The sequence below is a fragment of the Dermacentor andersoni genome, chromosome 5 (genome assembly GCF_023375885.2).
Source record: "Dermacentor andersoni chromosome 5, qqDerAnde1_hic_scaffold, whole genome shotgun sequence".
In the NCBI taxonomy this organism is placed as follows: Eukaryota; Metazoa; Arthropoda; class Arachnida; order Ixodida; family Ixodidae; genus Dermacentor; species Dermacentor andersoni.
In genome coordinates, this window is record NC_092818.1 from 5,572,246 (window position 1) to 5,598,057 (window position 25,812).

General features: G+C 46.6%; 1 protein-coding gene across 1 annotated transcript in view; it reads right to left on the reverse strand.

Moving 5' to 3' along the window:
* LOC126529915 (uncharacterized) overlaps window positions 1–25,812 on the reverse strand; it is a 934,270-nt gene that overhangs the window by 28,375 nt on the left and 880,083 nt on the right. The window contains exons 42-43 of the mRNA XM_050177364.3: window positions 8,145–8,216; window positions 6,664–6,900 (exon numbers count right to left, since the gene is read on the reverse strand). Coding sequence (XP_050033321.1) covers window positions 6,664–6,900; window positions 8,145–8,216 — 309 coding nt within the window. The remainder of the gene's footprint in view (window positions 1–6,663; window positions 6,901–8,144; window positions 8,217–25,812) is intronic.

A 25,812-nucleotide genomic window follows, 5' to 3' on the forward strand; every position in this document is an offset into this window, starting at 1 on the left:
CAGGTTATCACACGCTTATTGCACTGATATTGACACTCTTATTGCACTGATATATAGAATTCATAAATACGATAAAAACATCTACATACCTAAAGTTGTTCATACATTTCTTTGATTTCTTTAGGTGTTTTTCTTATGGTAAAATGGCTGACGTTTTCTGCAATGCGGTGCACTAAGGGTAGTTTAGATTGGCTTGGGAAAGTAAATAAACACCATTGTTCGTGCAGCAACCACTTGTACGGCGTGCCTTCTTTTCATTATTGTGCTTTTGCCCGTGCACAAGCAAAGCCGTTAGTCTGAAGTTTTATAATGATCACGCATTTGCACTTTCTAGGTTAAGTAGGATAAAATGGAGACACCACCACTACCAGCACTGGCCAAGTCCTATGGGTTTGTGATCTGCAAGCGGCTCTATATTTCGTCATGCTGCTCCAGCAAGTTCTGATTATGTCAATCTTTCACAAGGGTTTACGAGACTGCTCCTTTGCCACGATGCGTGTAGATGTATACAACATGAACTTTTAGATCGGCAATGGCAGCATTGCGATTACTACCTAGACTATATTAGAACTCAAAGGCGAAGTACATATTCATCTCGTGACTCAGCAGACGTCTCATCCACATTTTTCTGTTTCTTCTTATTTTTATGAGCACAGTACGAACCACATGATGAGTACGAACGAGAAGAAATGGGGTTAACCGAGGGGCACAAATTTTAATAATCATATCACGAGAAGCCAATGAAGAAAGACACCAAGGACAACACAGGAGAGATTACATGCACTTGCTTAACGAAATAAAGAAATAATAAACTATTGGAATTTAGCGTGAATGAAAAAACTTGCCGCAACTGGCAAGCGATCCCATGTCTACGCATTACGCGTGCGCTGCTCTACCAATTGAGCTACCGCGGCGCCTTCTTCCCATCCACTCTCTGGGGTATTTATGCGTTACTACTAGAACTAACCCTGGCTGTTTTAGCCAGCGCCAATAATAACAAACCTTGGCGGCGGATCTGGGACATCCTTTCTGCAGCAGGTGTCAGGAGTACGTGATCTTTTGGGGTGAAAACGACTTGTCACTAAACCTACACGTGCTACCTGAAGGCATCAATGTTGCCGAATTCGATACCTTCGCTGACTAATGAAAGAGAAGAAATGGGGTTAACCGAGGAGCTCGATGCTGTTGTGCCATTACCACAAGCCCGGATTCCGAATCTACAAGATGCAGAATTTATCCTGCGAGCGCCCTTTGGACAAACCCGGGACTGCGCCGAAAGGGACAGAGCCCTAATTCTCCCTTGACAAGTCAAGATGCTGAGCCGTCAGGCAGCGGTGTTCTGCGGAGAAGCATCGGCGAGCGACATGTCCAAACGTGCAACCAAGTGCCAGACAGCCCGGCGCCGTACCTCCTTTTGCCTGGAGGTCACCGCGCGCGCCAACTTTAAACCGGGTGGCCAGCGCGGTCGCGGGTTGGACCTCTCGGATGACCGTCGAGTGCTGGCTTTGTATTGGGCCGTTTGAGTGACAATGGTTTCTCGGGGCATTATAAGCCGCGACGCGGCCGCCTGGAAAACCGGATCCGCCGACCCACCGGGAGCTGAGTGCCGCTCTCGAGTGGAGTGAGATGTGTCACGCGTTGCAGTCTCGCCAGACGTCGCCGTGCGGGAACAGTTGCGTTTGCTGTGAGCTCTCGGCCCCCGTGCCGATCCGATCTTGTCCTGTATAATGACCTGTATATAATGTATAAAGTCCCTTTCGTTATTCTCACCGACGCCTGACTCGGAGTCTTCGCTACCAACGCTCTGTCACGAAACGGGTGACGAGCGCTACGGACCACCTCAAAGTCGTAATAGTGGTGGCAGCGGTGCAAAGTCGTAACAGTGGATGGCAGCTACGGGATTGACCGGCATCGGCTACCTCAGCGCGGTGAGTGCCTGAAGTTTACCTCACACACCAGACTTTCTCTGACACAGGTTATAGTAGCTCAGGGAAGGATTTGGTGTTGCATTGTGTTAACCTTGTGTGTTTCAAGCCTAGTGAGAGTCTTTTAAAAACCAGGGGATGCGTAGAGGGTAAACAGGGCAGTTGTGTGTAATACTTGCGGATGTCTTACTAGTAGCATTATAGTAGCGTACGGCAGGTATATTCAAAACGGGTAAACAGCAGGAGGACAGTGTGAACGATGGAGAAGTACAAGGTCAAGGAACTTCTCCAAATTTGTGAGGAGTTGGGCATTGAGTTGGGCTCAACCAAAAGAAAGAATGCGATCCTTGAGGTCATGAGGACTGGGGACGTAACGGCTGAGGAAGCCGAAGAGGCCTGGTCGGATATCAATGAATGTCGGGAAAGGGAGGAAAGGAAAGAAAAGGAACGTCGCGAGGAGAAAAAGAGGGAGAAGGAACGTTGCGAGGAGGAAAGGAAAGAAAAGGAACGTCGGGAGTGGCAGGCAGAAAGGGAACGTCGCGAGCACGAGCTTAAAAGGAAAGTGTTGGAGACCCGAAATAACTCGCCGGCGCCTAGTCTCACTTCTAACGTTCCAAGAATACGCGATCAACTTCCACCCTTTGTCGTCGGAGAGGATATGGCCAAATACCTCGTGAAATTTGAGCACGTGTGCGAACGGAATAGCATTGAGCGATCTCTCTGGGCACAGAATCTGTTAGCCTTGCTTCCTGGGGAGGCATCGCACGTAATAACTTGCTTATCGAAAGAGGCGTTTGAGAGCTACAGTGATGTGAAGGAAGCGCTACTGCGGAAGTACAAATTGTCGCCCGAAGCTTTCCGGCAGACGTACCGGTATGCAAAAAAGGGCAGGGAGTCGAATGTACTTCGCGTTTCGTCTAAAAGCCGACCTGGTGGAATGGCTGAAGGGCGAAGAGGTTTACGACCAAGCCCTTCTGTGCCCGAGTGAAGTACTGCCAGCACGCGTGGCCTTTAGCAAAGATTTTTAAACGAGGAGTAGCGATGCTCTGCTTAGAATCGGCACTCCACAAATCGTGTGTGCACAAGATTCAGCTTGGCTTTGACAATCAGATTTCACGTCTTAAGACGGCAGGGTTCCCTGACTCGATGGTAACGCCAGTGGTGGCAACCCTCCTGCAGAAGGTAAAAGGATCCAGGGGCAAAGCAAGGGTGACGACGACTACTATGGCCGTAAGACCTGAAGTTGTGCCATATATTCACAGGGTCGCTCACAACCTAAGGAAGGTGGCAGGCAGGTTTGGAGTCCCCCTTGTCTTTTCAGCCCCTTTTAAGCTGGCGCGGCTCTGCCCCCGCACCTCCCGTGATCCTAAAGGAAGGCAAGGTTGTGGCAAGAACCAAACCAAGCCGTATGCAAAATGCAATGTAGGAGTTGTGTACGAAATCCCCCTGGAGTGTGGCAAGTCCTACATAGGGCTGACTGGACGGTGCCTGAATGATCGAGCCAGGGAACATGAACAAAAGTTAACGAAAGATGAATTGGCGCACTTACCTGGGCACTGCAATGCCTGTCGCTGTGCACCTCTTTTTGAGGAGATAAAGATTCTGGGGAGAAGCCATGACCAGACTGCTCGTGAACTGATGGAGGCTTATTACATAAAAAAGAAAGGCTAAGACTCTGTTAGCGATACCTCCATTAGGTTGTTTCAATCGGAAATAGATTTTTTTGATAATTGGTTGCCACGCCAAGCTGATGTGTATTCTTGTTTACTGCGATCTGCGCATCTACTATTGGCCTATATATGCCCACGGGCTGCTGTGAATAAAACAGTTGAAAGTTACCGCCCGTGCTGTTTATGTGTTCTCTCCCTCTGTCCCCGTCTTTATTTGCGGTCAATATGATATGCAGTAAATACCAACTAGGCCAAAGTGAAGTTAATCTGAAACATGACAGTGGCCCGTGTGACACCTGTGCACGAGTACGACGTATCTTCACTCGCGCCCACTATTTCTGCCTCTGTCAGCCTTATCGTCGCGTGTTCATGTTCGGCTTCGTCACCCTACCACGACGTTGATAAAATGATCACCACCGACCTCTCTCCAGTTCAAACTGAAGATCTTAGGTGCATTTTGTTTAGTTACCGCGATTTTTTTTATTTCGATGATCGCCCGCTTGGCCAGACAGCCGTAGCCACTCATCAGATTCACACCGGCGACGCAATTCCCCTCCATCGCCGCCTCTACCGCGCGTTTGCAGCAGAGTGCAGGATTATTCTAAGCGAAGCCGCGAAAATGCTGAATAACATCATCGAGCCTTCCGCTAGCCCATGGACCTCACCAGCAGTCCTGGTTCATTCCTGGTTCTGTTCATTATCGCCACAACAAGAAGGAAGCGTATCCGTTGCCTTGTATGGATGATGCCCTTGACTGTCTGCATGGCGCGAAATAGTTTGCTGTATCACATAACGTGGGCATGCCAGAAGATAGACGTGGTACCCGTTACACCAAACCCGAGTGCGGAGCAATGGGAGGGAGTGTTCTCCAGCGATCGCCGTATCGACCAAGAAGGTCTGATTCAGCGAGCACAACTGGCAGCAGCATCAAGCGGAGCCCTGGACTAAGGGCAACCGACCGTTGTGCTAGAAGATGGACGAAGCCATCTGAAGACCGCAGAAGACCAGCGAATGTAGATAAAATAAAGTTTTTCACTCACTCACTCAATCACTCATCGATTGACCTCCACTCGGGCTGCTGGCAGATCGCTGTTGATGAGAAGGATCCCGAGAAGACAGCCTTTAATGCGCTTGAAGAACTGTGTCAATTCAGAGTCATGCCCTTCGGGCTTTGCCGTGACCCATAGACGTTCGAGAGAATGGTGGACACCCGTCCCCGAGGCTTGAAGTGGACCACACGTTTGCGTTATCTCGACGATGTAATCGTTTTTGCTGCAACTTTTGCAACCCAAATTGAGCGTCTTGTGACTGTCCTTGCTATGTTTTTGCTGTCGAACTGTCACTTCGGTCTTCTGAAAACCGTTTTCGAGTAGCTTGCAAACGCCAATGTAATTCAACCTGACCCGGCCAAAGTTCGGGCCATGCAAGACTTCCCTGTTCCATGCTCAGTTACGGACGTCCGCAGCTTACTGAATTTGTTGACATTGCACGCCCTCTCACCGACCTTTTAAAGAACGACGTCACTTTCGCGTGGGTACAGCGGCAGGCCAAAGCCTTCACAGCACTCATAAGACTTTTGACGAGCTCCACAATTTTAGCCCATTCTGACCCTTCGACACCCACGGAAATCCGTACAGGTGCTTGTGGTCATGGCATTGGCGCTGTTTATACCCAGATTCAGCGTGGTGAAGAGAGCGTTATCGCTTACGCAAGCCGCCTTCTCTCCGCGGCCGAGCACCACTATACTATCACGGAGCAAGAGTGCCTACGCTGGCTTTGGCGATAGCGATGTTTCGCTCATACCTATTTGGCCGCCATTTCCGCGTAACTACTGACCACCATGCGCTCTGTTGGCTCTCTTTGTCGATGGACCCTACTAGGCGTCTCGGGCGTTGGGCACTGCGCTTGCAAGAATACAATTTCTCTGTAGTGTGCAAATACCGTCATTTACACCAGGACGCCGACTGTTTGTCCCACCAGCCTGCTGACCCACCGGAAGCCACAGACCTGAAATCGCGAAGGTTACTGCTTGCCGAAGGTCATTAATGATATCATCCGCCTATGCTCTACTGAGCATCATATAGCCACTGCTTACCATCTGCTGACTAACGGTCTCACATAGCAACTGTACATAACGCTTACCGCCATGCTACGTTTCTCCGTGTACATTTCTCCAGACCACCAGGACTGGAACGTCGCTCTGCCATGTGTCACCTTCGCATATTCTTCGTCCCGCCATGACACTGCAGGTTACTCACCGTTTTAACTAACTATTAACTAACTAACTAAGTTCTAACTAACCATATTAATTATTGTTTGGCCGTGATCCCGTTTTGCCCCTGTACACGGTACTTCCAAAAGTCACGCTGTCGCACACCGCTTATACACGCGATGCGATTCTTATGGCAGCACAGGTCCATCAGATTGCCCGCGCTCGCCTCACTGATCACCAGGCTTCCCAAAAGTCACGTCACAATACGCATCGTAGGGACGTGCAGTATTTACCTGGCTCCCGCGTGCTCCTGTGGTCTCCACGTCATCGTGGGGACCACAGGAGCGTCGACATATCGTCGACACCACCCCGACCTATCGTCGACACCACCCCGGCGGCGTAGTGTCGCGATACAGAGCAGGACGTGCAAGCAAGAGACGATGACGAAGAAGTGTTGTTGCTGAGGCGCTTCAGCCGTTATGTTCAAGTGTCATCTGGTTCCTTCAGCACCCGCCTTGTATAAACAACATTCGTGCTTGTCTTCGACTCGCACCAATATAATAAGAACCCAACAAACAAAGACGCTTTTAGTTATGAACTGAAATAAAGAAATTATATATTAAGGAAATTGAAAGTGGATTAAAAAAGCATCTTGCCGCCGGTGGGGAGCGATTCAACGACGTCGCATTAAGCGTGTCGTGCTCTACCAATACGACATTCATTTAACCAATTCATAAATATTTTAGTCGCTTTGTATTTTTTTATTCGAGCTTTTTACAGCCGTTGCCCCTTATCACGCCAGTACACTTCAAGATACAAAAAGGTCAAGATGTGGTGGAAGCCACAATGTACGTACTTTGCAACCATCGAATAACGCCGTGAAGGTGAATGCCGGGTTTGTGTCTCCGTAGGGCTCCGGCGCCCGCAGTTCGAGGTCGTTGTGCGCCATTAGGCGGAGGGCACGCCGGTGCGATTGCTTGCCGGCATCCCAGAAGGCCACGGAATTGCGACACTGGTATGTGATGTTCTGCACGGCCCCAGAACTCAGCATTTGAAGAAAAGTCAGCTGGACGCGGTCTATCTTGTAGCTCATCTGCACATGAATAGTCACAGCTCTGAGCTGAGTAAACTTGTGAGACCATTGGCTAAATGAAACAATAAACAATGAAGTGCAAAAACATGTGAAATTTGACCAACAATTGCAAGAAAAACAATATTGCTGTTACGTAACACACACAGTAAATTAAGTTAAGCCTTTGGGAGTCCTTCCTGTGTGTAACTCACAGGTACACACCAACTATGGGCATAAAGTTGAGGGTGATCTGCAGCCCTTAACGATCCTTAGGAGTGTACATTGGCTTAGAGTACAGAAACTTTCCTTTCATCAAAACTTTCACTAGCGTAAAAACATGTAATTTCATTTTGAAAGGACCTTCCTGACGATTTCGTTTCTATTACAGATCGCAAGGTCCACAGAGCAATTGGCTGTTGCCATGCGCGTTTCACATCTAAATATGTTGTAACTGCCATCCAATACCAGCGGTAGCCGAATGTACTTATTTATTATGTATTTCTTTCTTTTTCTTGGTGTATTTACTTTCACGTACAGTTATACCTCTCTTCACTTTCTTGTATTCTCGTGTAATCGCAAGCATTATCAATTTGAGAAACTTTTTACATAACCCAATGCTTTCGTGCATTTCGCTGGTGTAGTATTTCTGTGTTACAGCGTCTTTTACGATGCATTTGCCTGTACATATACATTAACATTTACTCTATTGGCCCCAGTCTTGCAGTTCTGGCTAATTCCGGCGAAAGCGCTTTTCCGAATTGAAGATATCTCATGCTAGGCACTCGACAAATTGAAATCTGAAGCAGGAGCCAAAAATGCCTGCGGCATATTGGGTAGAGAGAAAATTTTACTCTCGCTCTGTGGATTACTGAGCAGGTCGCTTCAGCCCAGGTTGTCCTTGTCAGCGTGCTTGATGGCGGATGATTGGGTAGAGGTTGCTGTGCGGGGGGACCATGGCTTAGAGAAGGACAAATTGCGTTGCTAAAGAGGTCGTCCAAACCACACGGGCAAATTGGTTGGACAAAGCAAAGAATATTTGCATTTGGCAGAACATTTGGCAGAACATTCAGCTGTGCAACTGTACAGCTACGCGACACGGAAGTGATTGACAAATGGTTACGGAGTGACTGACTGAAGAATCGTTTCGAATAAGCGACGAGGACAGCTTTCCTTCATTCATTGTACCTTGATTTCGCGCATTGCACGCCAGATGGGCGTGCCGTGGAACTCTTGTTTCTATCACAATATATGCTGAAATAACACACCTGATATCCAGCTTCCATTTCGCTGAACCAAACCTGTTTGCTGCGCCCCAGGTAATGGGCTTTCTTTGGAACCTGAAAAGTAAAGGGTTACACGAGATGCATTGCCGAAGTTTTTCTCACTCTTGAATATATAGCAATAAACCGTACAGCGCGGCTCAAGACAGCAAGCAAAGAATTGTGGGCACTTCCTGTTCTTGGCGTAACTTATTGCCCACTGTAGCTCTTAGTAAACGTAATACCACGGAGGAATAGTTTACACCTTACTAAAATAGACAATTTCTTAAATTTTTGATGTGCGCCCCGAGCAGCGTGTGCGCAAGTAGCAAAGTCCTGTAGCAGATGCAATAACTTCCAGATATCGGAAAACAGACCTTTCAATTGAAGTTTTATTAAGGGTATGATTAAAAATACAACTTGCAAAGCATAATACGGCATGGCAACTACGTAAAAGTCGAAGTACCATTGGCGGCAGATATTCACAGTTCCTTAGCTTACTCCAATGGGTATGTGTTTCCGCAACGAAAACGTAAGGAAGTATAGCTCAAAATAACTTGTTAATGGGCAAATCTGTTCTCAAAGTTTGAAATCTTGCCTGTATTCGCTTTATGCAGCTATCGTTTAATTTTGAACTACAGGTCATACTTGAAGTCTAATAACACTATTGTGTTTTCTCTGCGTGAGTTAAAATCTAACCGTAGCAACCGTGATACCAGGCATAAAGAGGAATGGCACGTACGCACACTTCGGACCAATTACGATAAACAATCATTAACACTTACAGTACCCATTCTGCTCAATCAATTCGCACAGGAAGACTTTGATCCTTTAAGCAACTCCAATAATGAAACAAGACTATTTTGTCAGTTATGCCAAATAGACTAGAATCTCATAATCTTTTTATTCACATATTACAGTCATGAGTGCATGTTAGCACACCTGTCCATACGTGTCAATAGATCTGTGTGCATTGCTTGTGCATATAGTATGTATCTGCATGTGTGTATATATGCATAAATGCGAAATTGTATGTGTATATAAGTATGTATGGATTTTGTGTAATTTTATACAAGATCTTTATTTTGTTCAAAGTGCATTTGTTTCCAATATTACTTTGTTGCAATTGTTGCATTTTTCGTGATATTTCTGCAGTGCTCTGCTGTGAAACGTATAAGGGGGCGGGACCTTCGTCAAGCTATACCCCAGCTTTTAGTCCTGTCTCCTCTTTTTTCAATGTGAAAGGAAATAAAAACACCATCCATTCATTCATTTGTATTGTGAAGCGATTATTAAACCTAGCACAGTAAATACAAAACCAGATGACTCTCACAATTAATTTATTAGAGTTCCACTGCCAAGCAGTAAGAAAAAGCACAAATAGACAATAAAGTGCATGCGACCAGGTTCCCCAGTTCAACAAAACAAAAATTGAAGAACTATACCTCGCTACCAAATAGAGCGTAAACGTCTCGTTAACGCAGTCCACGCCTTTCTTTCTTGATATAAAAAGCCTCCAAATGTTGGCATTGAGTGGTTTCTTTGCATGTGCCCAATATCCGCGGTTATAAAAACCAGGCTTTCTCGATAAGGCCCGTCCATTTTGGGCTGTACAGTCGTTCCAACAGAGCAATTATATCAGGTGAACCCCGCCAGTTGAGCATGTTAAATATGGTATCGCATGCTTCTTCTAGCTACTGCGCTTTCTCTTATGGCATAAAATATGGAGGAACTGGCCGGTCAGTGTACACCGTTCCAAACAAAAGCTGCTGGTACGCCATACAGGCCAGAAGGTCGTGAATCGGGAGGCGAGAGGAATAGTCACCGTCTGCCTGGGTTCCGCCCTCCTGAAATCCTGTGCTCGTGCGATGTAGGGTACATTTGACAAATATTTGGTGAGGTTCCCTGCAGGCGCACATACATTCTTAGCCACTAAAGGTCTCGGTGATCCTCCTGAAGTAGGCGAAGTAGGCCTATTTTCTACAACAATTAGGTTCAGTCTACAAAAATCTCGCCCCACAAATATGTGATTGTATATAGCACGAAGAAAATGTTGAAAATCATGAATGTCGACAAGTATGCCAAAAATGATATCTAAACAAAAACAAGTCGCAGCAAGCATTTTTACAAATCACGAATGTAAATAATTTTTGCTGTTCATTCTTGCGCGACTTGCAAACGGACAGAATTGTTTGAAAGTTCTCTGCGCCTGCAGAAGCACGAGCTGATGGTTCAGGGCGAACTTGTACAGCCGTACTTTTTAGTTAGACAATGCGATTTATGAACTAAATAAACTCGAGAAAAACAAGCGAGAAACAGTCCCATGTAAACCAAGGTGCCGTATTTATGGCCGCGAGTTGGGCTATTAGGAGTTTAGACGAGGGCATGTTTCATCGCGTAAGAAAAATGAAAAGCTATGCAGAGACGACAGAAAAGGTACAACGTTGGTCTTCAAGTGAAGAATGACAGCAAGTAGTTTGGTTATAGAAAAAGGCTACACCTTTGGGCATGCCTAACAAGGAGGGCCAAAAGTTACCACTCCTTTACAGTGGCTAGCAAGATGGCCTGAACATGCCGAAGCGTCATTCTGACTGATTCCACCAAAGGCAATATTTAACCACAATAAACTAAATGCTATAATAGAGCAGGTCAGAAACATCTTCTACTGCATTACTAATTAGCAGCTTTTCCGGATAAACACTAAATTCACTGTTAAGCGACATGCAGCAATGCACTCAAATATTTAGAACACACAGTTCGTCTAGTTAGAATTTAGCCAAAGGGATGTTTTAGCGCATAAGAAAATGAAAAGGGGTCTAGAGATAAAAGGACAAAAAAAGCGTGGACAGCGTTATGGTTGCGGTGGTAAATTACAGTAATATTGGATTAGCAGATCGATTTATTAAACTTTAAAGACGAGACACATAACTACTCTAAAAAAGTTTAGTTCCTGTCGAAATGGGCAAAATATATTAAGAATAGGCGTAATCTACGAAAAGAAACAATATTTTGGGCTACTTTTTTGAGCGACCAGGCAGAAAACTGGAAATGTCCTTCAGCACAAGCCAGCTATGGTTTCGTTTGCAATTTGTACAGACAGCTCTTGTCATATGTGACTGGAAGGTATACATATGATTTCCTTTACGTCACCTCTTTGATACGCTGTTCTACTGGTCCTCTGACCGTGCTTTTAAACGAAAGCGAGTCGCGTTCGAAACTACTTCGGCGTCAAGTGTTCCTACTCTAATCGGAGAAATGACACTTACTGCCTCTCAGTCAGAGTTCGTCGAGGAGATTTAGCCAGCAACTATGTACACATACCATACCGCGGCAAAAAAAAAAAAAAAAGAAACTTTTCTGGCGTGTTCCTTGTGGGCAAAGATCGTACATCAACATCATCATCAGCATATATTTATGTCCACTGCTGGGCCAAGACTCCTCTCTGCAATATCCAGTTACCCCTGTCTTGCGCTAGCTGATTCCAAATATAGCCTGTATGTTATTGGAAAAGCTTTATATGCCTCATTAAGCGAAAATCCCGCGTGGTAGACGGCGGCGTAACCGAATGATGGTACCAAAAATGGCCGACGGCAAAGAGTAAAGCCACATAAAAAGTGCTCAAATTGACGTCAAACTTCTCAGCGAGGTTCCTGTAAAGAAAGTAAACTAGATTTTGGTTGGGGGTGGGAATGGAACCAGGGCCTACGGGATGCGAGGCGAGCAGGCTTCTCCGACGCCACGGCGACAAGCTACAGCAATACACAAAACAAATATTACAGGATACAATGTTCACGCGGTATTGACATAATCAGCCTGGCAGGGGGCTGGCTTCGTCACATTAAAATTCATTTAGACCCACCGGAGGCTCCACCCTTGACAACTACTCGGGAGTATGGCCAGCGGCCTTCAAAAACTCAACACACCGATGCACAGTTTCACGAAAATTATTTCGCGCAGGTCGTGCGTCGGGATCACAGTAGTATCCCGCCATTCGAGAGCGCCAAATACTGTGGAGGCCCATCAACATTATTAAATCAAACGGAACGCCATCCTTGTTAGTAATGGGTAGATATCTTAATCCATGAGGGTCGAGTGGAAATTCTTTTTTTATCGTTCTTTGTAGTACGTCCCAAAACAGTAGTCCCTCCCCGACAATGAAAAAAAAAAAAAAAAACACATGACCTGGCGTTTCTCGTTGTTTGCACATAAGGCAGTGAGATTCCCATGGAAGAAATAAGCCCTTTTGCTGTAAAACATTTTTACTGGCAAGGTTCCAGTGTGTAATTAAAAAAAATGTTTTAACCCTTGGCGCAAGATACATTTTTTTTACTCTCTTTAAGACGTCCCTTCCAGTGCCTACATTGTACAAGGCTCTGTGCATGGGCTCTGGCAGAACAGCGTCACACAAATCCTTATACAACATTTTCTTCTTGACAGTAGATAGATATTCATTTGAAAACCTCGCTGCAAGGAATCGTACACTTGCGACAACTTCTCTAAGACAACTAAAAATGTCTCCCGAGGGTATTTTGGTTGGTACAACAGAGTGTGGCAACGCGCGTCCGAGCCTTATTTGGCATACCGTGCGCAAGAAGGATCGCTGACCTCACGAAGGAAAAGAAAAATCTGCTAACAATCTGCCTGAAAAAAGGTGTGCCCGGCCTAATCCAGCATTCTTAACTCCTCTGAACAAATTCGTTTGGCTGCAATTTTACTATTGCGTAGCTCACACGAAAATGGCGAAAATTCAATGTAGCACAATGTAACACTTGCATTACATACAATGGCCTACTCATAAAGAACAGGTTGCATACGGTAGCTCTAGCAAAACTCGACATGCCCGTTCCTTTCCACCTTTCCGCCTTTCCACGTGTATCATGCGCCTGCGCTGACCAATATGTCTCGCTGTCATTATAGCATTCTAGAGGCGCACTAGAGTTGAGGATTGGGCGAGTTGGTATTGCATTCTAGAACTGGTACAGCGCAACATACAACGGAAGAAACACGCCTAGCCGGCCAGAAAAAGGAACAGAGCGCTGACTTCCAACTCGTTTATTAGCGAGTTGCACGATATATGTATATCTACAAGAAAGCATTTTAGGATTTTCTAGGGTTTATATTGTCTATCGCGGTTTATATCCCTGATTCGGTTTATTAACAGCTCCAACCTATCTTTCTGCTCATCGTTGAGGCGCGGCCGTGCCCCAAGAAACCAATCCTTAAACGTGTTCGTGTAGGGAACATGTAAAGCGAGCAACGCCTGGTAGTACTGAAAAAACACATGCTTTATGTGTTCGTTATCACTCAATAAGAAACCTCCCAATTCTAGGTTGTGTATGTGATGTCGCCGAGCGTTGATCTTTTTTCAATTCGGAGCAGTCGCTTCGACGGAGCGTGCCCTGCAGCTACGGGTTCCGCTCGCGCCAGCACCAACGATCCGCGATAGCGCTCCTCTTCTATCACTTCAATTTTTGTTTTGTTTTCTTAGTGCCAATGGTCCATTGACCAAGCGCTTCGCATTCGTTTTCGAACACTTTTGCAAGCACAGACCTTAGATTGCGCTCATTTTATTTCTCCTCGTACGCAATGGAACAAGACCGCTCTATCGCTTTTATTTTAAGTTGTTCCTTAAGTTCCCACTGCTGCCATATTTTGAGTTCATTACTCTGCTCTATTTTGCAGATTTCTTCCATTACCGCACGGTTTAAAGCATTGCCTTTCATCAGCTTCTTATTTAACTTCCACAGTTTTCAGCTAAAAGCACTGCCACGTTTTTGCTACCCACCCAGTTGAAAAACACAACAGGAAATTTCAGTCTGTCGTATTTTGGGACGTTGTTTCTGTAGTTCTGTTGCCTGTAGTTCTATTGCCTGTAGTTCTATTGCCTGTAGTTCTATTGCCTGTAGTTCTATTGCCTGTAGTTCTATTGTCTGTAGTTCTGTTGTCTGTAGTGTGACGTCCTGTAGTAGAAAGTTCTGTAGTTCTTCATCAATATTTAATTAAAAGTTGACAGAGATCTCCTTAAGGCTATGTAAATTTGTTAGTACAATAAAGAAAAAAAATTAAAGAAAAAAAATTAAAAAAACTACACCGCCGAGGACTCGAACTTCCGACCTCACGATTCCGAGCCCGGCACCTTACCACTGCACCACTCCTACTTTTTTTTTTATTGCCTGTTTTGTACTTCTATACCAAACAACAAATGACATTTGAGAAAACAAGATAAATTTGCAAGTTTTCAGCACCAAGTGTCAGCCTTTTAGGGCTGACTATTTTAGAATTCTTTCAGCGCGGTCAAGTGTTCCACCCTTGACAGCCACGCAGGTACACAATCTTGTGCTTTCTGAATTTCCACAAATCTCGACATGCATTCTCGGAAAAGCATTCGTGCAGGCCGAGCATCCGGATCGCAGTGATACCCCGCCATACGGTGAAGGCCAACTAGCATAATAAGGTCGAATGGCAGTCCATCATCGTTTTCTATCGATAAATATCAATACCCTGTGGATCTAAAGGAAAGTCCTTTTTGATAGTCCTCTGAAGTACATCCCAAAAGAAGACACCCGCCCAACAATCTAGAAATACATGATCTATAGTTTCTGGTTTCTTACAGATCAAGCAATGCGAGCCCCAGGGTAAGAAAAACCCACGATCTTCTAAAAAGGTTTTGACATTCAACATACCCGTGTGAAGCTTAAAAAAGAAAGACTTGGTCTCTGGCGTTACTTGCATTCTTTTCACCCGCTTAAGCACGTCTTGCCCTTGACCTCCACTGTATATGGCCCTGTACATTGGCACAGGGAGAACTACATCGCATACATCTTTGTACAATGTCTTACGTTTCACTGAAAAAAGGTACTCATTTGAAAATCTAACGGACAAAAAACGTACACTTAAAATAACTTCTTTAAGAAATCCACAAACAGGACCGCTCATATTGTCTGTGCAGACTACATAGCCAGGTAACGCGCTCCTTAGCCTCAGTTGGCACACCGTGCGCAAGAAAGGATCGCTTAAGTCGCGGAAAAATAAAAACCGGTTTACGACCTGTCGTATAAAAAGGTGCGTCATTCCCAAACCTCCGTCTTTAACTCGCCTGAACAAATTCGTTCAACTGCATCGTTCCCAATTCGAAGCCCACACAAATACTGCGAATACTCGGTGCAACTTCTGTATATGTACCCTTGAACAATGCAATACCTGCATGACATACCATAATTTTGCGACAAAAAATGGATTGCAGACTGTAGCTCTTGCAAACATTGACAGATGTCCACCTTTCCACTTGTTCGCTTTTATCTGCGTTTCTCTTGTTTGATCTTGCCAATACTCATCGTTATTTTTGTAATATTCCAGCGGGACGCCTAGATATTTAACGGGTGTCGTCAGGCACTTGACATTCGCGAAAGTGACCGGGGTGGAAGGCCATTCTCCGTGCCAGAAGCCAAGACACTTTCCCCAGTTTACCATGCTTCCAGTTACCTTGCCAAAACCCTTCACTACAGCGATAGCTGCAGCTACACTCTCTTTATCTGTACAACGAACTGCGACGTCATCCGCATACGCCAGAATTTTAACTTCCGATGTATTTAATCTGAAGCCGTGAATGTTGCTGCTTTCAATGATCGCTAGGCACATTGTTTCTATGTATATACTGAACAAAAGGGGACCATGTCTTCCGAGCGTATATTTTGGCCATGTCGATAGTATGATGCGCTGATGTTTACATTTGCATTTTAAGAGTCAAGATCCCCTATCACTTCACCGCGTCCCCTGCCGCATCTCTAGAAGAGCAAAAGTGTTGTTACCATCGGCAGGTACATCGTGGAGTGCTAGAACATCAATATTGATGTACGATGTCCATAATAAATAAGGAAATCAGAAATAGACAACGGTGACTGTTGGGGCTGTTACTGCTAATTTCGACAGTTGTCTCTCGTTCTTTACACTTTTTAGCGCGCACATAATTCATGTGTTCAATGCAAAATAGCTACATAAACATTCGTGGATGAGTGTTCTTTCTGACAGCATACTGGTTTCTCACCGCAGCGCTGTACCAGAATAATGAGACCAGAGCGAAACAGCTTTTCACGCAACCTTGAGGAACAACCCAAGACTTCCTTCTCGCTTCGCAAAAGCTTATGCAATATTTCTGGGAAATTAACTAATGTGTCAGTGTAACGGCACATTTAAGTCCACAGGCCTGTGTGCCACATCTTACTAAATAAAGTAAAATGGATACGCAGCCATTCCCGCAGATGGCATGATTTTGATGAGGCGAGTATGGTGTTGCTAGTGCCTCGTCGTAAGGCACAATTATAACGATTGGCCACGTCGACTTTAATACCGGTGTCGATGCTATCATCATTGCCGGCTTCAGAGAAGCACGATTGAATACCGTGCAAGAAAAAAGTACAGTGTACACCACCAATGCGAAACCGACATACAATTTTAAAGCGTCGCGACGGAACGCGCTTCTGTCGAGGCGTCAGAACTTATGTCGCTGCGACAAAAAGTAGCACATTTCTGTGTAGTCCCGACAGAGAGTTCCTATTGCGACGTCAGAATCACTGTTGCGACAAAAAGCTCTTGTTGCGACTTCATACACTCTTGTGGACTGCAGAACTCTTGGCCGTCGCGACCGAGTGTTTCTGTTGCGACGTCAGAATTGCTGTCGTACAGTCAGTCGCTGTCACGACAGAAAGCTATTGTGACTACAGAATTCTTGTCACGACAGAACGTTTTTGTTGCGACTTCAGAACTCTTCGTCATCGCGACAGAATCTATCTCTTGCGACGACAGAATTTCTGTCGTAACGTCAGAATCGCTGTCACAATAGAAAGCTGTTGTGACTACAGAACTCTTGTTGTCGTGACCGAAAGTTTCTGTTCCGACTTCAGAACTCTTCGTCTTCGCGACAGAATCTTTCTATTGCGACGACAGAATTGCTGTCGTAACGTCAGAATCGCTGTCACGATAGAAAGCTGTTGTAACGACTTCAGAACTCTTGGTCTTCGCGACAGAACGTTTCTGTTGCGACATCCGAATTTCTGTCGTAACGTCAGAAATGTCTGTCGCAACTACAGAAACATCAGGAACTTCTGTCGTACAACAGAAATTTCTGTAGTCGCGACAGAAATTTTTGTAGTTGCGACAAGAATTCCTGTTGTCTTTTTCAACTGGGCAATCCCGCGCTCTACTAAACAGTGGTCTCACAAAGACACCGGCACTACTTGATAAACGTTCCATTTTGGAATTATGTCCAGCGTTACATAAATGCGGTCCAGACGGGCATGACTTGCACGCTGAAAATGTGTGTACCTCACACCACCCGCGCCTTTGCATACACTCCACCATATCCTCGAGGTTCCATTTGTCTATTAATTGCGACAGTACCTCAGCACTTGCGTCCCCGAACACTGGTCTTGGGTCCAGTGGTCTGATCGAAAGCGCGCAGGACACAGTTGAAGTCGCCCATGATAATAAGCTGTTCATCGAGACTGATACGCTGTTCAATACCTTGAAGGAAGCGACCCTTTCATCTACTATATTTGGTGCGTACAAACATAAAACACGCCATTCCGTATTGCTGAATGAGAAATCGACAGCAATACACCGACCTGACAAGCACGAAAAATCAGCGTGCACGACGAGACTCGGCAATTTCTAAACAAAAAGGACAAAGCCAGATGTGCCGATGGCATGGCTTACAGCAGCGTAGAACCTAGAAGTCAAACGTCGCACCATGGTCCCGGTCTCTTCCTCCTCATCAACATTTGTTGCCTACGCGGCCATGATGTCAATGTAGTGGTCAGTTAATAGCGATACACCTGACTTGGCTTTTTCTTTCCTGCCAAGCCTCTTACATAAACTGTGGCTACTTTCAACGGAGATGCAGGAGCCATTTTCGTAAAGAGTAAAAAGGCCGAGAGCATGGTTCTTACCCCTCGCGCCTAGTGCGCGGCTAGCCGCCTTCGTTGGCGCCGGAGCCACCCGGTGCAGGCTCCGAATTTTGCAACGTAGGTGCGGCAACGCTGGTTCGCCTCTCGGACGAAACGCTAGGTCGCAGCCGCAGACTGGTCCGCCGGGCTTGGGTCGTTTTGGCAGGCGGCTCCTCGATGCTGGAGGGTGCCCCCTTGTCCCCTTTTGTGCCGGTGAGCACACAAGGGCGCTTGGCTGGTGCGGAGATGCTGGCTTGACGGGCGCCACTCAGGCACGCGTTCTCCGGGCTGTTCGTTGGTTCGACGACCTTGGCTGCCGGACCGCTCTCCCCGTTCTCCGACGTGTTTGACCGAGAGGCAGGCAATTTCTTCTCCTCAGGGTGCGTCGCTCCGTTGCTGGACGTGGTTGTGTTACCAGCGGAAAGCCCCGACGGGTCGGTCGTTCCTGCTGGCTTGCCTACTTCATCGGCTCCTTTCGCCGCCTCCACCGCGTCGTCGACGTCCATGAGTCACTCAACCGGCTTGTCTTGCGATGCCAGCTCCGTAGCTACCGCGTATGTGCAGACGCACTTGTTGTCTACGTGACCATAGCGCCTGCATTTTGAGCCGCGTGGCACCTTGCATTCACGTAGAACGTGGTCAGTACCGCGGCAGCGCAGGCACTGCATAGGCCGCCCAGGTGCTTCCACAAGGGCCAACTCTCCTGCAACGCGTAGCTGGTGAGGCAAGTCATCAACCGTCATACCGGGCTTCAGTTTCAAGAGAACAATCCTCATTGTGGACCGCTTCTACTTGACACCTGAGACAGGCCAATGCTCCGGGGTCACTTCGGTTACGTTCCCGTAAGCAACCAGGGCCGTCAGACAGTTGTCGTCGACCACGTTTTGCGACATTCAGTGCAGCCGTAGTTTCACGTGTTGTTCGTCTGGATCGAAGACAAGGCAGCGGTGTCTTTTTACTTCCAGTTCCTTAAGAGCGACCAGCTTCTTTGTTGCTTCGGTACTGTTGCGATTCACCGCCCAAACATAGTTGATTTGGTACGCCCCCAACGCCACCATGTCGGAAAGCGCATCAGCGTTCGCGAAGGCGTCGCAGAGGTCCTCGACCCTGTAGGGCCTAAATCGCATGTCGCCGTGCAAAAAAAAAAAAAAAAAAAAGACGGTGGTAAACACAACACGTCCGGTGAGTAATGTAGGAGAAATGATCTTGTAGTCATGGACTTCCTTATTTTCAACCCTGCTTTCGCGGCTATCAGAGGCCGCTATCGCAGCTCCGCTGGAGCACATGATTCTGGGTCCGCACTGAATGGTAGCCGGAAGAAGAATGACGCCACGGCGACTGCACAGCCCCGGTTGACTAAATGTGTGCCTAGTCCGCGTGTCATGGCACACGTCTCATCGCAGCCGCCTGACTAACTAAAGGTGTGGCCTAGTACGTGCGTCGTTGGGCACGCGACGGCGGAGCCAATGGGTAGGATTTATCGCCACGCCATTCCTGTATAAAATGAGTGTGTAAATAGAAATCATTAGTGTTCCACCACCGGGTTGTCCTTCGAATTATGAACTCCTCGTGGGCAAGCAAGCGCGTTTGCATTTGGCGCAGGCATAGGCTTGCGTGGACAAGGAACGTGCGAAAAAAAAGACTTTTCACCAAAGCGACTATAATGCTTTCGCATTCCCACACGTAAGCAGTAATAAGTGACTCTTCCGATTCTTTTCCGAATTTCATCACCGGACTTAATTTTCCGCTGTCCTCAACTGCGCTTCCCTTCCGTTGGCACGCATTTTGCAACTCTAATGATTCGCCAGTTATATGCCCTCCGCATTACATGCCCGAGCAAGCTGAACTTTCTTTTTGCCAATTTCAACTGGAATGGAAGATATCATTGTATCCACTCTGATGCACACCGCTGCTGTCCTGTCTCGAACGTCGTATATAATATTTTATTGCGATAACAAATAAACAGAAACTGCAGGGCCTTTGCGGTGTTGACGCCAACACCCGCATCACCGTGATGTTCCGCATAATTTGGCAATGTACATTGTGGCCGCCCGTCGTATGCTGTGTTTGCCGTGTATGCTGCCTCACGTGGCGGCTCGTTCTGCCGCGCGCAACGAAGGAAGGAAGACGGCGAAAAAGCGCGGCCGTGAGGTCCCTATCTTGAAAGCGCGCCTCTGCCATGGGGACAGAGTTTAGGTGCGCGGAGGGCAGATTGCTTCGTGTGCACCGTGTTCTCGCCGCTTTGTTCGCGTTGAAGCGAGAGAGACCACGACTGTCAATTTGCTCACTGCTGCTACCTCGCTTCCTCATGCCAGCGTTTTGACAGCGAGAGTTCATAGTCGTGGGATGAGATGTGTTCATCTTTGCCAGTGTACGCGGGACACTATGCTTGTTGGTAATTTGTTCAGTTCGGTGCAGTTTATTCTCCCTAAAGATCGCCGAATTCGGGGGTGTTACATAAGGGGCGGGTACAAAATTTGACATTAAGCATAATCCAGTAATATATACATATTGTAGTGGGGAAGAGAGTCAGGAACTATTGAGAGAAGACGACGAAGTCAGCCAGCCCGGAGAGTACGAGATAGCGATCGACGTTCTTGGCCCAAGGTTGTTTTTGCGCAATCATGCTTGTAAATAAACCCTTACAGTTTCGTGGAGGTCCTGTGCAGTCTCCCAGTCTCTCATCATGCAGCTACGAAGCCGAACCTTACCTCTAGCCTCAGTGATGCCGCAAGAAACCACCACACGAGGCTCCAAGACTCCAGCACTCTCTGTTCCGACGCGCTGCCTCAGCGTCATCACCCCCCCCCCCCCTTCCCATATTCAGCGGGACTCACGAACAAGACGTCGAGTGCTGGTTGGCAAATTACCAGAGCGTGAGCGTAGTGAACCAATGGGGCGATGTGTCTAGGCTGTAATATTTTACTTTACCGGCGTCGGCTATCTCTGGTTCCGAAATCACGAATCTCAGAATAATGGCTGGGCGTTGCTCGAGACAACTTTTGCGGAATTCTTCGGCCACCCCGCGCTACGCAAGCTCCGTTAAGTTGTCGAGTGCGCAGTTCGTGAACGCAATCAACAATCCCGTGAGCACTTCACCAGTTATTGTGAAGACGTCATCGACTTGTGTAAGCGTATAAAGCCGCCTATGCACGAGTCGTATGAGAATAAGCAAATCCTCAAAGGAATAGCGAATGACGCATTTCCAATGGTATTGGCCGAAGACCCACAAACCATCGCAGCTGTTGTCAGGTTGTGCCAGAGCTTCAACGAATTGCGCAAGCAACGCGTCCAAACTCGTCGCCCTCTAGAGTGATACAGGAAGAGGTCACTGACGATTTGCCTTTCACTCGTCCGCCACCTCTGGAGTCTGCCCCCTTGGCGTACGCGCAAGTCATCACTGCCGGTTCGCCCCATCAGCCAACATATTCTTCCCCGTTAGTACCGGTTCAGGCACAACCAGTTCCGTTAAGCCGACCAGCCCCCACGTTTTCGAATCCATGGCGCACTGCGGACAGTCGCCCTACATGTTATCTTTGCGGTTATGCAGGACACATGGCACGCTTCCTACGCCATTGCCCTCCTTTTCAAACTGACGCCATGCACCCGTCTGCGTACGATCTTAGCCACTTTAACGGCACAGCGCGGCTACAGCGATCCTCTTCGCCCAAACGCCTGCACTCAGCTAGTCCCCGATCCACATCACCCAGACGTCGCTGTTACCTATGCGCCGTCGACCGTGCCCTTCTGATGCCGAAAACTAGATGCCCCTGTTCCCAAGGAAAGAACCGCGTCGTCGTAGAAAAATTCAAGTCCTCGATTCTCTCCGGGAAACCTCATCGCAGTTTTTGCGGATGGCTTTCGTACTCTTGTCCTTGTGGACACTGCTGCTGCCGTTTCAATGCTAGATATAAAACATTGCCGCTTGCTTATAGGAAGGTTACCACGACGTCTAAGGGATTGTCCTTCGTATCGCCAGTGCACACCATGTTCAGCCGTTGGCCACCTGCACAGCCCAAGTCTTCATTCAAGATGTTGCTGATCCTATTGAGTTTCTTGTACTAACGGCTTGTTCGCATGATGCCATCCACGGATGGGATTTTCTTTCACGCCATCATGCTATTATTGATTGTGCTCGCGCCGAGGTCGCGTTCTCTGCGTCGTGTTCCCCGGCGTTTGAACCCACCTTGGAAATTTGTTTGTCGCCGACGATACGAACATACGAGCCAGTAGTACAGACTTTGCCCTCGTGTCCGGTGGCGGTGTTGGTGATCATAGTTGGCAGGTCTAGTGAAACCGCACTACTGACTTTGAAGGAAGCGCTCCTTCATCTCATTGAAGAAAAGGACGAGTTCCCACTGGGTATCTTTTTATATTTCAGAAAGGCCTTAGATTCTCTCGACCATAGTATCCTTTTGCACAAACTAGAATCAAATGGCATTAGTGGTAATTGGTTATCTCTACTCAAATGTTATCTTCAAAATAGATTCCAGAGTGTACACATCAATCAATGTAGCTCTTCTTTCTTACCTATTGCCTTGCGGTGTACCGCAAGGGAGTATTCTGTGTCCCCTGATGTTCTATGTTTATATCAACGATATCGTGAACATGGGAACGACAGTTAAGTACGTATTATACGCAGATGTTTCAACGATACTCATCTCTGACATTCACCTGCATCATTTAATATTCAAAGCTAACGGCGTGCTTTCGGAGATTTCCTCGTGGTCAAAAATTAATCAAGTTAAGATCAACCCAAATAAAACTAAAGCTATTATTGTTCGTGCTAAAAATGAAATAGTGCCTACTGACCAGGCGTAAATTCTTGATTCACAGCGAATAGGTATTGTTGATATACATAAAATACTTCGGGTTTACTTTTCATCGAACTTAAGTTTGGATGCTCACGTTAACTGCCCCTGTAGCAAAATCTCCTTTGTAACAAGTTGTGTCTCGTTGCCGTATTCTGCTGGTTATCAGGGCCAAACTTCAAGTACATCACGCGTTGTTTGACTCGAATTTAAAGTATTGCACGTTTATATAGGGCAAAACAACAAAAACAAACAGAAATACAATCATTGTTCTACGAAAAAGGATATTTCGCTACATTGGAAACATTGAATGTCTGGGAATCACTTGCTAAGTGTTCGAAGGGTTCAGTATAGTACGGGTTGACAACATTTACTCATATCATTTGTTGAACACACTCTACTTTTGAAACAGAGAACTCTTGAACTTTATTACAGCTTTACCATGTCTACTGCGTCGTTTTATTACAGTACGTACAAGCAACACCCATATATGATGCGTACCTCGATTTCGTACAAATTATAAGTGTGAAACTTGGCATACAACGTACCAACAACACAAAACTTATTATTAAAGCAAAGCCAGTCGGAGTAAAAAACAGTTACGTTCTCCCCTTTGTTCCATTATTTGCTAGCAAAGGATTCAGTATCTATATTTGGTATCTAGTATACTGCTTGCGACTAAGTCACTAAAATCATTAAAATGTTTGCAGCATTTTCAGTGTATTTGTGTGAGTGATAATTGTTTTGTACTATGTGTTGTAATTTGCATATGCATTTCCGTGTGCATCGTATTTCAAGTGTATTTGTTTGATTTCTGAATATATGTTATGCATTGTAATCTACATGTTTTTATTTTTGCCTTTGTTACGGCGCATCTTAGTCCCTACCTGTGCACCTTGTATAGCTGCTGCCATCTAACGGTCACCTGGGCTCCGTAAAGCTTTTTTCGTGGCTTTCAGCGCAGTGGACCTTCCAGCATATTGTCCGGTAAATAAACATGAAGTTGAATTTGTATTTACACTCTCGGAGACCGCTGAATAGCGCAGGGGCCTCGTGTTGCCGTTCTCAACATTCCCAATGGCGCTACATCCTTCTTTGTTACGAATACACTGCCATTTCCCTCAACAATACTCTGTGGAGAAAGTATAGCCACAATTCAGCCATTCAACGTAACGTCCATCTTCTACCTTGACGACACGGACAACTTGCAACCCTGACACCTTCTACTGGTACGCCTGATCGCCCACATTATGTATGTTTGGCTCCGCCATCGGCGAAGAACTTGCAGAAGCGCACCGGGAGAAACTTCTCGCACTTCTACGCAAGTTTCTTGGCTCATTTTATTGCCAGAAGATGTCATTAGGCCGAACGCACGCTGTTCTTCATCCGATTGACACCGGCTCCCAAGCGCCTCTCCGACAGCGCCTGTACCGCATATCCCCTGCTCCGCATCTTGTATCTCTAAAGAAGTCGACGACATGCTCGGCGTGGCATCATTCAGCCGTGCTGTAGTTCGTGGTCGTCCCCTGTCAGGAAAAAAGGCAGCTCGATCTGCTTCCTCTTGGATTACCGCCGATTATAGAAAGTTACACGCAAAGATGTGTAACCGCTGTCCCGCATCGATGATGTCATGGACTGCTCGCAACAAGCTAAATTCTTTTCTCACTAGATGCCATAGGCAGGTCTCTATGGCAACATCCCATCACCCGAAAACTGTCTTTGTTACTCTCAATGGGCTGCACGAATTCAATGTGATGCCCTTCGGCCTGTGTAATGCCCCACCAACATTCAAAAGGATGATGGAGAGTGTCTTGCATGGGCTAAAATGGAAGACATGCCTGTGCTTCCTGGATGCGTCGTTGTTTTCTCCCCTAATTTGTACAGTCACCTCCGTTGCCTTTACGAAGTATTGAGCTGTTTATAGCTTTGTTTGACTTCAGCTTAACATCAAGAAGTGCCGGTACGCAGCTCACAAATTCACTATACTGCGCCATGTCGTCTCGAAGTACGGCTTCCTTCTGGATTCACAGAATTTTCGAGCCGTTGCTGAATCCTCAAATCCTATCACCGCGAAAGTGCTTAGCAGGTTCCTTGGTCTGTGATCAAATGTTCGCCGCTTTGTCAAGACCTTCACTTCCATAATAGTACCACTCACCAAGCTACTCACCAGCGAGACTATCTATCTGATTTGTCGCCGGCGTGTGATGAGGTTTTCACAACATTACGTGGTCTGCTGACTTCACCGCCCAGTCTACGTCACTTCTACCCTACCGTTCCAACCGAAGTACACAAGGATACCAGTGGGACCACACTTGCCGCTGTTTCGCCCAACGGAAGCCGGGCTTCGCTGAGTAGGCAGTTACATATGCGACTGGTGCCCTCCCCCCCCCTTCACTAAGGCTGAATCAAGTGACCGGTTACCGAAAGGAATGTTTGGCCATTGCTTGGACGTTGCAGAAATTTCGCCCTTAATTCCAAGGCCATTCGTTTGATGTCGTCGCCGATCATAATTAGCTGTGACGGCTGGCTTGATTCAAGGATCCGTGGGGTCAACTTGGACGCCGGGCGCTGCGTTTAGAAGAATTCGATATTCGTATATTTGTCATGTACGTATAACAGCCACACAAACCACCGCGGGATTTTAATCTTTATTTCTACTATACGGACGTAAGCTCTCTTCAACACTAGATACTGTACTTCGATACCGCCCGGCCTGAGAAGTCGCTCAATGTGTTCAAGAGTTCCACCAACTAGCACACTCATTTACATCCGTGACACGAGGTCTCCAAAAGGAACGCTTTGACAAGGCTAAACCTGCCCGTAGCTTTCCTCTTGGCTCGTTAGTGTGGCTATCCGTGTGGCTATCCGTGTGGCTATCCAGCGAGCTTACAGTGCAATATCGTGGTTCTTACAGCATCGTTC